Here is a 14,668-nt window from a genome sequence, read left to right on the forward strand (position 1 = left end):
CAAAATACAGCATCTCTGCATTTTATTTGAAAAAAAAAAGAAGAAAAAAAAGAACATGGACCAGACAAGTAAAAGAAACCAAAAGGTGGCAAAAAGGCTAGCATTATATTAAATTATACCGAAAGTATTCGTACCATTACTATTACTACTAGCCTTTAAGTTTAAGTAAGTAGCCAACAATTTTTTTGCATCATTTCCCAAGCACCTAACCCATTCGATTAAAACTCGAAATAATGAAACCAATGGAAACTGCTGTAAAATTACTCTTGGTGATTTTGATGTATTTTTCTGATAACTTAATATTGGCTTCAACTGAAAACACCCAGAAATTAATTCTAAAGCCATCATAGAAGAATGACTCTGAGGGTAGGTATTACTGAAAATAATAACAATGTAAGTTAAGGAAGTCCAAGATCATACACTTGTGTGAAATGCAATCAATTTGCGCAGGAGACAGACATGTTGGATCATGCAGGCAATAGCCAAGCAAGGTGTATAGTATAGTTGGGTTTTTTTTTATAGTAGAGGGGTTTTTTTTTGTTTTTTTTAAATAGTAGTAGAGGGTTTTACGGCTCTCGCAACTGCATAAGGTCATAAGAGCGCCAAGCGGTGGGTGTCAACAGAGAAGTTTTTACACTTTAGATAAAATTTAGAGGGAATCAGACTTATTCTGCTCACCTCTCTAGCTTCAACAGCACAAGATCTGCTTCGACTATCAAAGCCCCCCGGAAATAGCAGGTCACAAGAGAGTGACAAACATACAAAAGAAGTAGAGGAAATGACAATAGTAAGGATTAAAAAAGAAAAAGCAGCAGTTCCCTGTTGTAGATCAGGCACAGTTATGAGCGAGACATGAATCAGCCCATTTACAATTCTACTGTGCTTGAACGAGAAATGTCCCCCATTTGGGAATGGCCTAAAGACACTACAGTCAGTGGCACTGCCCCGGGGGGGTAGCCAAGGTGTGACAACAGCCACAAAAAAAAGAGAGGAGGCTGCATAGCATATCAAACATAAGCTGACAGAACAGAGGAAATGAGCTCCTGTCACAGAAGCAACACTGTACACCGACCTGGACGTTTCTACATTTGATTACAACTATCGGTAAGAACAACACTACCTCCCACTCCCATTGCTAAAGCAACTGACATTATTTCGTCATTGCAGTTCGCTATCCGAGAATGGAACAAAATTTGAAAACTCCGTCAGCTCTCACATTTTGATTTGCTCTGCTTGCGTCAATAATTCATGACAACTTAAATACAAATTGTACAAATCAAGAGACTACAATAAGCATTAGCTTAGACTAAATAAAAAGTTTTTTTCATATTTTATGCTCCATACGCGGGTAGCAAAATGCACTGACAATATAGTGCCAAGCTGGGCTTGTCTACAATTTTGGAGCAATAAGTTGCCAAAGCTTACGCACCAACTCGTGAAGAGTGCTAACAAAATGAGTAACTTCTTGGATTCAAGCGTTATGGAAATAATAGTCAATACATCACGCTTATGTGAAGTTCATACAACTTATAAGTATGAAATAATAAAAGGCATGTTATAACAAAAGAATATAATATGGCATCAATAAAAATTCTACAAATTTGATCCTAGTGTCGATTTTTGGCCAATATCTCCATTTTTGCGAATTGCAAGAAGTGACTTTTGTCAGCACTCCTCACATTTAGTTGGGGGCAGGCTACTTCGAGTCTGCCTGCCAAGCCATTTCCAGCTCACAGATGGAAATTCCTTGACCAAAAATTTCCCGACTTGAGAACAGAACTTATATTTTCGACATAGATGGAACGGAAAAGAGCTTTTAAACCATTTCGCCAAAGATGTCAGTTAGTCGTGTGTTTTTCAATCATCAGAGGAGGAGCGAGTCAATTTTAAAAAATTGTTGCTTTACGTCATAATCAACAGAAATTAAAGTGATCTAGAGACGAGTGTAAAAAACTGACTGTACTTGTATTGCGGCAACACATTTTAAAAATCGAATTGAGAAAACAAATAAAGCAACACAAACCTTTATATTATATTACATTATGTACAGATGAAGTGCTATCAGAATATCAAACTGATAACACAAAGAAAGCAACACAAACATTTATATTATTATAATATTGTATTACATTATGAACAGATGAACAGCTATCAGAATATCAAACTGATAATAACAGAATGTACATATGACATGAAAATTTTTTCAAAGTTTGTGAGATTCAAAATAGTGAAATCCCAAATTTCAAAATTGGCATTTATACAGGTTTAATGCCCCTTTTCAAGTTCGCAGGCAGCCAGCGCGCAGAATCTTGTAAGCTGACCCCGGTGTAGATTTTTTTAATCAAAATTTTTCAATTAAGTGATTGAATTTTTCTCTGAGAGTGTAAGCTGTGTCATTATGTTTTGGATGTGGGTGTTTTCTGTTTCTTTTACAATAAAAGCAGGGAGGTCTTTATAAGAGCAACTCATTATGTATTTGTGGCAGCCAATGAAAGAGCCACTGATATGCCTGCAGTGTGATGTTGTGTGAGTCAAGTATGGTGTCTAACTGAGAACAGATAGGACCAGTCCTAGGGCTAAGGGGTTCGTGTCTTAACTCCGAGAACCTGTTTTTTTTCTCCGTCAGCTGCATTTGAAAGTTTATATTATTCTCTCCTCTTCAGAGTCAGAAAGTATTACGCAACCTTCTAAATGTCTAATCTCCCTATTTAGCTTGTCCCCGCGACAGCAGTTTTTTCCATATATGCGTAGTGATAACGAAACTCCATTACAGTCTGAGTCTTCCTCAGATTGCTTACTTAGCCGTATGTCTATTTTGTGTGTCGCTGCCTCCAGCAAACAATGGTGGTTCAGAACTACACCCAGAAACGATGAAGGTATGGTGGTGCTGCTTCACCAGGTTTACTGTTTTTAAGTGGGAGGTGTATACTGTTGTGAAAACGAGCGACATTTTTTTAAGGCCATGGCCATATTTTTGTAACGATTGTGATCACGTTTCATAGTCGCCAAAGAACGAGGCAGAAAATATTTTTGTTGACACGTTGCAGGTTGAGATTTGGTCGTGAGGCACCACAAACATGGGCAAGTACCTTGAGCACCAGAGAGGCCATAGATTTTAGAAATAAAGTCATAGTCCTCAAAAAGAAAAACAATTATCTTCTTCCCAACCCATTCTAAATTCGAAAGCTCTTCAAGCCTAGGCTCCAGTAGAGACATGCATCCAGTATAAACCTACCCCTGCCCTTCACTGCCAGGAGACTACACTAATGATCTGAGTTGCCATGTTCGCCTCTTGGAGCACAACCTCCGGGACAGTCGTAGTCGCAACGGTGGAAACCTGACTGTCCCTGGCGTCGTGTCTCCTCTGGTGCGCCCGCCGGTCGCCGGACTGCCTGAACCGCCGCCCACACACCTGGCACGGGAAGGGTTTCTCGCCCGTGTGGATCCTGTAGTGCACCTGCAGGGTGTCCAGCTTGAGGAACTTGCGGTGACAGACGTCGCACTCGTGGGGCTTCTCCCCGGCGTGGATGCGCACGTGGGTGGACAGAGAGGACGGGTGGTAGAAGCGACGGAGACAAATGTGGCACTCATAACCCTTGCCCGTGTGGACTCCCTGGTGGTAAGTCAGCGTCTGTTTGGCCGAGAAGCATTTGCCGCAAATGTCGCACTCAAATTTCACCTTTTCGCCTACTATTTTTTTCCGAGCGGGCCGGCTACCCACCCGGTTTGGTTTCACGTCCTTCTTCTGCTGAAAATGAACCTTGTAGTGATGGATTTTGAGACCGCTGGAATTGCCAAAAGTTCTTCCGCAAATTTCGCAGACCAGTTTATTCGTCTGGTGCTGTTCCTCCTTGTGCCTCAACAGTCTGTTCCCATTGGGGAACGTGAGCTGGCAGACGGAGCACTCGTGAACCGTGACCCCTGTGGTGACGCGCGTGTGGATCTGCATGTGCTTCTCAAGCTGATACTTCGAACTGAGCAATTTCCCGCACACTTCACAGATACACGGGGGGCCTGCGGGCGGGTTTTGATCAGCTTTGTCTTTGGCGTGAACGCGTTTGTGCTTTTTCAGCGAGAAAGGGTTGGCAAAATTCACGCTGCAGACATCGCACTGGTACATGTCCTGCTTGGTGTGGAGGATCGCGTGGTGCTTCATGGACGACCTGCAGATGAAGCTGGCCCCACAGACCTCGCAGACGAAGGAATTCCTCTTGCGATCAGACTTGAGGATCAGCGACTTTTTATGGTCGTACAAACAATCGGTGCCCGGATGGTACTCGTCCTTATGCCTCAACAGCTCCTTTTTTCGCATGTAGCTCACGTCGCACATACGGCACCAGTAGATGAACTCGCACGGGCTTACCATACGGTTCTGGAACTGAAGAACCGCCTGGCCCGCCTCACCTTGACCTTCATTGTTGGGTTTCCCGACAGAAAGGTCAACAGCCCCTGACAAAGGGTCCAGCGGTTTTCTGGTGGACTGATCCCGTACCAGTATCACATTCTTCTGGATGTCCAGGTAGAGGTGAGTGGAAATATGCGACTTGAGCATTCTCGCCTCTTCAATCCTCTCCCCACAAACGGGACACGTCATAGACCGAATATACCGCAGGTACACATCCTCCTCCGTCTTCACTTTCACCGTGGCCTCCGGTTCCGTCTTCTTTTGTCTCTGGACCCTTAAAGCCCGCTGCAACCTTTTCTTTTTCACCGAAGTAGGAACAGCCATTTTGTGAATAAAGCCATGGAATTTGAACTGCAGGAGACGGGCGAACGTGGCGCCACAAACTCTGCACCGGTACGTACCTTTCACTAAGTTGAAGTGAGTCTTGGTGTGTTTGTGTAGGTCTTTGTCCCCATAACAACCGTAGTCACAAAACCTGCACAGGTACGGCCACTCATATGTGTGTGCTTTTCTCAAGTGTACCGAGAAGTTGACCAGTCTTTGCAGCTTCAAGCCACAAATGTAACACGTGTATTTCCCTTTGGATATCTTTCTGTCCCGATCCGGCTTCCACGCTGGAGTCGCATCGCTGGTCTGAGTACCCGAAGAAAGAAGCGCTGGATACAGTTCTCTCTCACCATCTTCCTCTTCTTCTAACTCTGCTTCAAATGGTTTGACATCAATTATGGAACCCTGGGCGTCACCTGCACTATCACTACTGCTTCGGTTGGCTGTAATGCTGCTAGGGGGTCTGCACAGCTTGGGATCTTTACCACAGTTCTGGCACTCATGACCCGCCTTTCGCTTTGAAAAGAAGGCATTCTGAAAACGTGTCCTGAAATTTATTGCGCTTTCTGCATGGATGAGTGAGCTGTTATTAGAATTACTATTCAAGACTTCCTGAGAATTTGAGAGTTTATCAGAAGTAGTGGCACTCAAAATATCCACGATTCTCTTCTTGGGTAGCGGGGACGACTCACTAGAGACTTTCACAAGATTTTTCGGTTTGCCTGAAACCTTAGCACGACTCTGTTTTACCTTTTGACCACTTGACTGTTGTCTTGAGGGCTCTGGACGAGACAATGAAGACACTGGTGTAGGCTCTAGAAACCCTGAAGAGTCTTCTGCATAGTCCTGGAGGTTGTGGTGGTTGTCTGACGGACTATTGTTAGAGAAATGTGAAAGGCCTCTGGTTTTGTGACTGGCCTGTGGGGAATTTGTGGCATTGATGTTTGCATGGTCGAGCGGCGACAGTTTCTGTGTCAGCAGAGACAGCACTGCTTTAGTCCCAGGCTTAGTGACAGCTGGCCGGGCCGAGACGGTGAAACCTCCTGCAGGAAGAGACAGGCAAAGAACCAAGATCACACAGTGACTTTCTATGTTTGTCTGTTTGAAGGTACAGAAGTACACCCACTCAATGATGGTCACTTGAAGTAGGGAAAAGGCAAGAAAGACAGGCAGGGGAAGTGAGGAGAGAGGGAGATGTAGAAAGAGAATGAGCCAGAAAGAGAGAAAGAGCCAAGAGGAGAGAAAGAGCCAGAAAGGAAGAGGGGGCAGGGAGGGAGAGGGAGAGAGGGAGAGGGAGAGAGGGAGAGAGAGAGAGACAGAGAGAGAGAGAGGGGGGAGGGGGGAGAGAGAGAGAGACCCCAGAAATGTAAGGAGTATCAACACGAGTCTCAAATTAACATAAGAAAGCTTTTCAATGAATTAGCTAAAGTGGCAAATCTTAGCACTTAACTAAGCAAACAAGGTTAGTTTTTCAGTTTGCAATAAATCAGAAGTACAGGCCAAAAGGTCAGCACCATAGTCATAAAAGGAAGGGTGCAGGAAAAGGTTACCATATCACCATGACGATGCCTTACCCGTGGGGATTTTTTGAGGATTGGTCACTGCTGAGCCTGCCCCCTCGCTGATCACGTCTTTTCTCACACCGTGCGACAAGTTTGTCAGCTTCTGTCTCAGCGCCGCTTGGAGTTTGTCTTCACGACTCCCAGAAGGAGCAGGATGAAGGGAATGAGAAGACGAAGGAGGAAGAGGAGGAGGAGGGACTAAGGAATGGGAAATGGGAGGAGGAGGAGGAGGATGGGAAGACGAGGGAGGTGGAGGAGAGGAGGAATCGGGTTCTGAAAGGAAAACATTAAAGTTCATTGTACAAACAGTTTAAAAACTCATAGTACGTTTTCCAGTGCTGCAGCTCTGACTTTGAGCAGCATAACCAGAAAAATGAGGCAGATTAGGTGAGAAAGAAAAGAAGCCTTTGCTGACAGATCGTACATATTTTACACCCTCACCAACACAATTTAGATCATTAAGTCACTATGGCCATAAATTCAGATTCCTAATTTGCACCACAGGACGAACTATTTTGAGACCTTTTCAAACAATTCTGTAGAGGCCCCAAAAAAAGATAGAACAGAAAAGGTTTTCGGTTTTTATCTTTGAATTAACATGAAACAAAATGCCAACCACTACAAATCACAACAAAAATCTAAACCCAAACCAATCCATGTTACGTATAATCACACATTATGTTTAGCACGTGGAGCATCTATTTCTTCTCAGGCTGGTGTTTATCTTCTGCAAATATGTTACATACGGGTAGACTGATTATAAGAGAAATTTTGTGTTGCTAAAAACTAAAATGTCAAAATTAGCTGCGAATAAATGTGGAACACCATTCCATCTGCTAAGAGTTTACTTAGACATTTCTACAAAAATTTTGAACGTTGTGTACTCTACAATTATTATAACAGCTACTTACCTTCGACAGCCACAACGTAAATCTTAAACTTGCGCCCTGAAGGGGTCTGGACAGCAACTGAAAAACACGAGACAAAGTGACAGATGAGGCATGGGGCACTGACTGTTCAGTTTCTTATGAAATTTCTGGTGCGCCTAAAAAATTGATGAGGTATTGACGTAGCAGAATGTCCAGATATCGACAATAAGTCTGTACCGTACTGTAAATGACCCTTAAACTATGGTATGAGATCACATTCATTAAGAGAAAAGATTATAAACTGTTGTTTGAGTAGAAAGAAGAATACTGACACAACTACAGCCCCTTTGTGATAGGAAAAAGTAAGGAAGGCAGACAGATGGAAACAAGAGGGGAAAAAAAGAAGTAGGACCTACGAGTGGCCGTCTCCAACCATCCCCGCACTCCAAAGAAAGTAGTAAGATAGAGGGAAAAATACAGAATCAGTGGATCACCCACGAGTGTCCACCTATCTTCAAGTTAGATTCAGTTTTAGCAAGAGTTTTAGATCACTTGCAAAACAATTTAGTCATACAAGTTCCCAATATTAGTTACTAAATAGTAACAAACTGTAAAAGAAAGCAGAAACAAGGACGACAGAAATTTGATAGGAAAGAAGAAACAAACCACACCGGAGCATCCACAACCACCCATACCAACCGTCAAGAAATCTAACATGAGCTATGACAGACTCAAAGAGCACGATAAAAACTCTGCCAACAGTCTCTCAACGCACCTTCCTGAGTGACCTCGGCCCCAGAGCTGATGTCTTCCAGAGCACGGACATACTTGGCCACGCTGTCTTGCTTTTGGGGAGCCGGCGATTCCTGAAGTAGATGATTTCCCATGACATTTATCTCCATGCCAGCTGCAGGGACCTGAGATGCATGAACGGAAACATCAGCCTCAGCTGAGCTTGAGGGCAACGCCTGTGTACAAGAGAAGACGATAAAAGTCATGTTTCAGAAACACATAATTTACTTCGACAACATAAATAGATAGGTAATGGGGGAAAAAAAAGAGATAATACATGTTTTTTCCATAACATCTATGCAGAGAAATGAGTTGTAAACCATGATCTGAAACCTAAAGAAAAAGTTTAAAAGAAAAACATTCCAATGGAAACAAATGTCAAAGTGCTCCCTGCCATATCCAAGTCAAACACTTCAAGGAAAGATAGAAACAAAATCTATGTTTCTTGATAAAATAATTTTATGACAGATAATACTTTTATTACTCTTTTCCTATAGCATCTGAATCACAACAGAAAATTTTTCTTTTAATTCTAAGTAGTAACAAAATGTATGTTACCAGTTGAAATAATTTTATGATCGATATATTTCTTGTCTGGTAAAATTTGAACTACAGCAGAAATGAATTTTTACAAATTGTAAGTAAGCATTTCATGTAACATTCAGAAGTAAATGGTTAAAGAGGAGTTTAAAAAATGAACATAATAAGTACAAAAAAGGAAGAACACACGAAGTCATATAATATGCGAAGCAAAACAGGAATTGTCCGCATTTCTCATTTTATGAAAATGATAAGAAGGGCACAATGGACCACCTTTGGGCATTTTGAATAAAACACAAATGAAATGCTCGACAGCCCACATTTTTGTTATTGTAAACTTTATTTTCTAAGTCTGATATGGGGCGACTCATCAGGTTTTAGCCCTGTACTCTCAGATGGGTAAGAAGAGGTTCTCAAACACTTTCCAGCTGATATCACAACTCAAACTAGCCAAGATTGACATCTCTTTGTGCCCTTCTTATGTAAAGGGCTAAAAGAAATCTTGAGATCCTCATGAAAGGAAAAGGAAGTCATTAAGAGGTTGTGCTGAAAGCAGCAAGAGTTAGGCGGTCACTAATAAAATAATTTAAACAAATTAGGAAGAGACAAATGCAGTGCCAGGGACACTTATAAAGACATTATTACAAAGTAAAGGCTTTGAACACCTTGATCTCACAGAAAAATAGAAGACAAAAGAGGCTGAGATAGACTAACAAAGAGTCAAGCATGAGCTCGCAGAACTGTTGTAAAAGAAGGAAAAGCAAAATCAGTACCTGCTGGGCCTGTACTGACTTTCTCCAGGCAGTCACAACTGTCTCTCGTTCCATCTCAGGAGGGCAGCTAATATCTTCCTCCTTTTTAATGGCTAAAGGGATAACCAGCTTTTTTCCTGCTGTGGGGTTCACCTCCTCCGGCACTGCAATGCGTTTCAGCAGCACTACAGGGTCATGCTGATTTGGCAACGTAGATTGCTGAAAATCGTTATCGTGGCTTGATACCAAAATACCTTCCAACCGATTCTTTTCCTCAGAACTGGACTTCATTGTCTCCCCTATCAGACGATGAGCTCCGTTGTCTGCTTGGTCTGAGGACAACGACAGAATGAGAATCCTTTTTAGCTGAGTAAAAAGAAGCACATCAACTCAATAGAGGACTTTAAAAAGAGCAAACAAAATGTAAGATGGACAGAAACAACAGAGAGGTAAAAAATAAGGAATAGAGACTCACAGGGCTCCTTGGAGCTATTAATAGCAATAGTTTAATTTAAATTGTAAAGCTTTTGAGCTCCCATCCATAAAATTTAGATCAATTAGGAGACAGGCTGCTTTGACATTGTCTGTTGGGGCCAACCCAGAGTGAGAGAAATTACAATGTCCCAACAGACGGACAGAGATACTCAATAAAAAAACCTCCGCACAGGAATGGAACTCACGTCTTCATGTAAACAGTAAAGATCCTAACCGCTACACCACAGACAACAGTTGGTTAAATATATATGTCCCTTTCAACACTGTGCGGTTATCTAGGAGGCGGAAACTCTGAATTTAAAAATCCATCCGTAGTATTCAATTCAATAATAATCATTCATGCTTCATACCGTTGTTCAATTTAAAAGTACTAAATTTTGACAATACTGATACTTGAGACAAATTTACTTCCAAAGGTCAACTCTATCTGCATCTTTGAATCAAATACCTCTATGATCATGTATCTACCAGTTGGAATGTCCCCTGCCTTTTAGACAAACACGTAGCAGATGTTTCCTTAAATTTCGAGACAGATGAATTTTTTATTCTTATTCCCTCAACATAACACTACTCAGAAAAGAAAGTTTCTTAAAAACTTGCAAGTCGTTACCTAAAAAAAAAACCTGAACAATTTGCTTACCTTCTCTTTTCTCAAGTCCCAACTTTTTAGCAAACTTTTTCTGTGGCGAGCTACCAGATTTCCTTTTCTGGGTAGGTGGAATAGGGAGGGATACTTTAAACAACGTGGGCACTGCATTCCACTTAAGATGTCGTCTCTCAAACGGCACGTCAAACTGGTCGCTTTCAAAGTGCTCACAACACAAGGAATAGCCTTTCCTTCCGAGTTCAGAAAGTGGTTTCTCAAGCAAATCCAACCGTCCCATATTCTGAATCCATATTTTGCACCTGACGAAACAACCAAAATATAAAAACATGGAAGAAAAATTAAGTAAAGAGAAAGATGATCTTTGACTTATCAACAACAAAAAAAGTTCCACCGCAGCATAATATGATAATTCTTATTTACTTATAAACACAGAAAATTTGAAAATAAAACAGGTCCTTTTACACTGTCAGCTCTCTCCTTACCAGACCACTATTTCCTTTAAACTGTGACCAGGCCATGTTGGCAACTTTTGTTTACTGGTTGTAATCAGAAAACAATGTAATTTTTTTTTTCTTATTTAAAAATCTCAGTCATGTAAGAGTCTGAGCATAAAATAGTTTAGTTTACTTGTTGAGTGAGTCCAATTATTACAAATGACTGGAGTGAAAGAGATTAAAATTATTAAGAATTGGTTGCATGGTGAAAATAGGTTCAAGGCCATACATAAAGTAAAGAGAGGGTTACATTTTATTTTAATATTAATGATACCAGTTGCGATAGATGAGTTTTATTTATTATTAAGACAGTAACTCACACACACACACTCACATACACTCAAACACACGCACAAAAGTCTTTATCTCATGATGTGATGATGTTATGTCAAAAAGTGAGAACAGACAGCGTCTCAGAACCAATGCTCGATCGGAGGGCAGTAATGTTGTAACACACACAACAGCCGAGATTTTTCCTCTTTTATAGTGTGGGAAAGATTGAAGTGACAGAAGGGTGGCTCTTTGCGCCATCTGTGAACTGAGCTCCTGTACTTGTCTTATATGTAACCAGGGTTGCACGCACACTTAATTGATGTGAAATTACGGGAGTCAATCTCAGCATTCATACTGGGGTTTTAATCACAAAAATTTTTTGTCAGACAATTAGAGATCTATAAAAGCCCTCAAAACTGTTCTATTTTTCTCCTGTTGCAGACAGAGACAACACGAAAAGGACGACAATCTAAGTGAATTTATGAAGTAGATTCTAGACCAGAACTAAAAATTAAACCTTTCACTTTCGTTTTATAAGTTGTGTAAGGCTAAATATTCTACTTTCATCGTCTCATGTATTGATGTCGGAGCCATTGATGACGACATGTAATGATGATAGAGTCCTTTGCCTTTTCTTCTCGCTCATTTCTGTTTGATTAGAGAGATCTAGATCCAGATCTATAGAATAGACGAATACTGACTTGAACGTCCATCGCAATTAGAAAGCCTATCGAAGTGGCTAGCCGTACTTAAGTACGGCTAGACTGCCAGTCTAGCCGTACTTAGATCTAGGTTTGGCCCTATCGACTCAAGCCTGTTAAGTACACAGGTCTCATTAGATCTAGATCTAGTAATTATTCAGGTTCAAATACATGCAAGTCAGTAAGGCACCTTTTGGTTTTGTCTGAAATACAAATACTTTAGGCATTGCAAACTAAAAATTTCATTTACAATTCAGCCATCAATATTAAGTATGGCTAGCCTGACAGTCTAGCCGTCCTTAAGTACGGCTAGCCTAGCTGTCTACCCGTACTTAAGTACGGCTAGACTGCCAGTCTAGCCGTACTTATCTTAGGCCCTATTAACATTAGAAAACAGGAGGTTTAAAATACATGCACTGTCATTAAGGCACCTGGTTTCGTCTCAAATACACAAATACTTTAGGTACTGCACACTAAAAATGTATATTTACAATTCAGTAGGCCTATTTTTTGTAAATGGTCAGTCTAGCCATCATATTAAGAATAAGTACGGCTAGACTGCGAGTCTAGCCGTACTTAAGTACAGCTAGACTGCCAGTCTAGCCGTCATTAAGTACGGCTAGCCTCTTCCAAAGCCTATTATATGAATGATGGTTTTCATTCGTGGTAATTCCGTGCTTTGGACAAAGGCCGGCTCTATTTCTCCAAACGTTCGATAAAATAAATAAGAACTTTATTTCTCAGAGCGCTTTCCTTTTTCGAGATTTGTAGCAAATGGAGTGGCCCGTGTGTGTGTGTGTGTGTGTGCGAGTGTGTGTGTGAGTGTATCATTGTGTAAGGTGTGAATGGGGGGGGGGCAGTTTTTGCTGGGTGATTAAATGCAAATTTAGGTTACTGCCAAGGTCGAACAGTCTTGTTTCCTCGCAATACCTTTCAAAGGTATTCAAATGAAGTATAGTCCGGGAACGTTGCCCCAACCACAACTGAAGTGTATCTGAATATTCAGACATTAAAAAATCTCTAGATTCTATCTAGAATCTAGCTCTAGAAATTGAATTCGATGAAAAAAATGCTTCCTCCAAGTCCTCGCAGAATGGCAGAATGAAAGGATGACGCAGATCTAGAAATCTAGATCTAGATCTAGATCTAATCTAGATTTAGATCTAGATCTTTAAATCTCGCAAATAACGAAAATATCTCGAGATCAGAAACTGTTCGGAGAAATAAAGTTCAACTTTATTTTCCCGGCCTTCGGAGAAAAGGTCACTTCGTTGGACCAATTGGGGAGTTTCACAACCCCTCCTCCTAACCTAGGCCTAACCCAAACTAAAACGAGGCCTACTACTACTAGCCTAGATAAGTTCTTGATCTATAGATCTAGATTTAGATCGAGAATCTAGATCTAGAGTCTAGACTCTAGGCAAGATTGAAGAATACCAGACCAGCGGACTGACTTTGCCTATGTCTCAACCTTAGGAATTCATAATTGTCCCGTTTTTAATATATATATATATCTCTCAATGGAGAATCTCGGACCGAGATCTATTCAATTCATTAAAATTTTGTCTGGGGGGGGACCCCCCCTGCCCCCCCCCCCCCCCTAGATCTAGATCTAGATTTAGTCACCATGACCAACATAAAGCAAAAAAATGCAAGATTCTGCTTTTTTGTACAAAAAAATTCGGTCCATACATCTCAATCTCATCTCATCAGCATCAAGCCATGCTATCATGCTGCAAAAATCAAAATCTTCTAGAACTAGATCTAGAAATCTAGAATCTACATCTCTAGGTCTAGATTATAGATCTAGATCTAGAATCTAATCATAAAATTTTCACTTTTAAAAGCTTACCTAGCCTCGTCCCTTGGAAATCGAAAAAAAGGCAATCCATGTCGAGCATTCTGGCATCCATCGGCACAGCATTGGTTTCCCCCCAGCTTGTCCTGTCTCGAAGTCGAAGGCAAAGAAGTCATTATCTAATTAAAAAGAACACCTGCAGATGAAGGGACCAAGCCCTGGCCTTGAAATCGCATGGAGGTCTCGATAATAAACTGAACACTTGACTATCAACTTGGTAGAAAGTGGCGAATAAAAACGAAAGTTGAAGTCATCGACGTAAAACAGAAAAGCTAGGCCAGAATTGTGACAATGGCGGAGGGCAGAAGCGCCTTTGAACAAACCGGAAATGGATTCGAGGAGGTGGTCAAAAATGGCACAGGCCAAGGCCGAGATCTACTTTGCAATAATATCTGGGTTGCGAATAGGCCAACGTAGGAATTTTCTCCTTACAGAGAAGGTTTTGAGCGTTCTCGTTGCCCTATTGCCATGTGTATTATAATATTCTAGAATATGCCCTCTGACGTAGTTCCGGTTCACTACGGAGCGCACCATTTAACTCAGTTTGGAACTAGATCTAGGCCTAAAGTAATGAATTCTCAATGATAGCAGGGGGGACAGGTGCCGTACGCACTCAACTGCTGCAAGACAGGCGTTTTTCTCTTCATCTGGGTGCCGATGGTGTACACGCGGAAGAGCGAAGATTTTATAAGAGACCAAAGAGCGGCGGCCATGACAGTGCACAATCTAGGACAATACTAATTCGTATTGTTTATAAATGGTTTTGAAGCGCAGTAGGCTAGGCTTTTAAACAAAATAAAGGTGTCTTATTGTCTTCGAAAATAACACCGGTTGTCAATATTTTTGCCCGCAAATTTCAATCAAAATTAATTAAATAAAAGAAATTAATCTAAGCCTGAAAATTAAAAATCGGTACGCGTCAGTATCATTATAATTATGATCTAAAGAACCTACAATTAAATTTCCTCTAAAACGTACTTTTTGTAAGGGTAA

At 41.2% G+C, this 14,668-nt stretch overlaps 2 protein-coding genes across 2 annotated transcripts; both read right to left on the bottom strand.

The window, feature by feature from the left end:
• Positions 1–2,029: 2,029 nt before the first annotated feature.
• Positions 2,030–6,511, bottom strand: LOC101856877 (zinc finger protein OZF). Its single transcript, XM_013080572.2, has 2 exons — positions 6,307–6,511; positions 2,030–5,775 (listed from the first exon to the last, which is right to left on the bottom strand). Exon 2 carries the CDS (start codon positions 4,727–4,729, stop codon positions 3,245–3,247), a length of 1,485 nt encoding a protein of 494 aa, XP_012936026.1. The 5' UTR covers positions 4,730–5,775; positions 6,307–6,511; the 3' UTR covers positions 2,030–3,244.
• Positions 6,512–6,538: 27 nt separating this feature from the next.
• Positions 6,539–14,117, bottom strand: LOC118477428 (THAP domain-containing protein 5-like; the record flags this gene model as incomplete). The annotated part of the gene is made up of 6 exons (XM_035968853.1): positions 13,670–14,117; positions 10,383–10,648; positions 9,269–9,579; positions 7,939–8,131; positions 7,206–7,262; positions 6,539–6,567 (listed from the first exon to the last, which is right to left on the bottom strand). Coding segments are annotated over exons 1-6 (978 nt in total), but the record flags the coding sequence as incomplete, so codon positions are not given.
• Positions 14,118–14,668: the final 551 nt, after the last annotated feature.

This window comes from Aplysia californica, unplaced genomic scaffold, assembly GCF_000002075.1.
Source record: "Aplysia californica isolate F4 #8 unplaced genomic scaffold, AplCal3.0 scaffold00091, whole genome shotgun sequence".
Classification (NCBI taxonomy): Eukaryota; Metazoa; Mollusca; class Gastropoda; order Aplysiida; family Aplysiidae; genus Aplysia; species Aplysia californica.

Coding starts and splice junctions, on each gene's coding strand:
- LOC101856877 (XM_013080572.2), bottom strand. CDS start 4,729: ATGGCTGTTCCTACTTCGGTGAAAAAGAAAAGGTTGCAGCGGGCTTTA.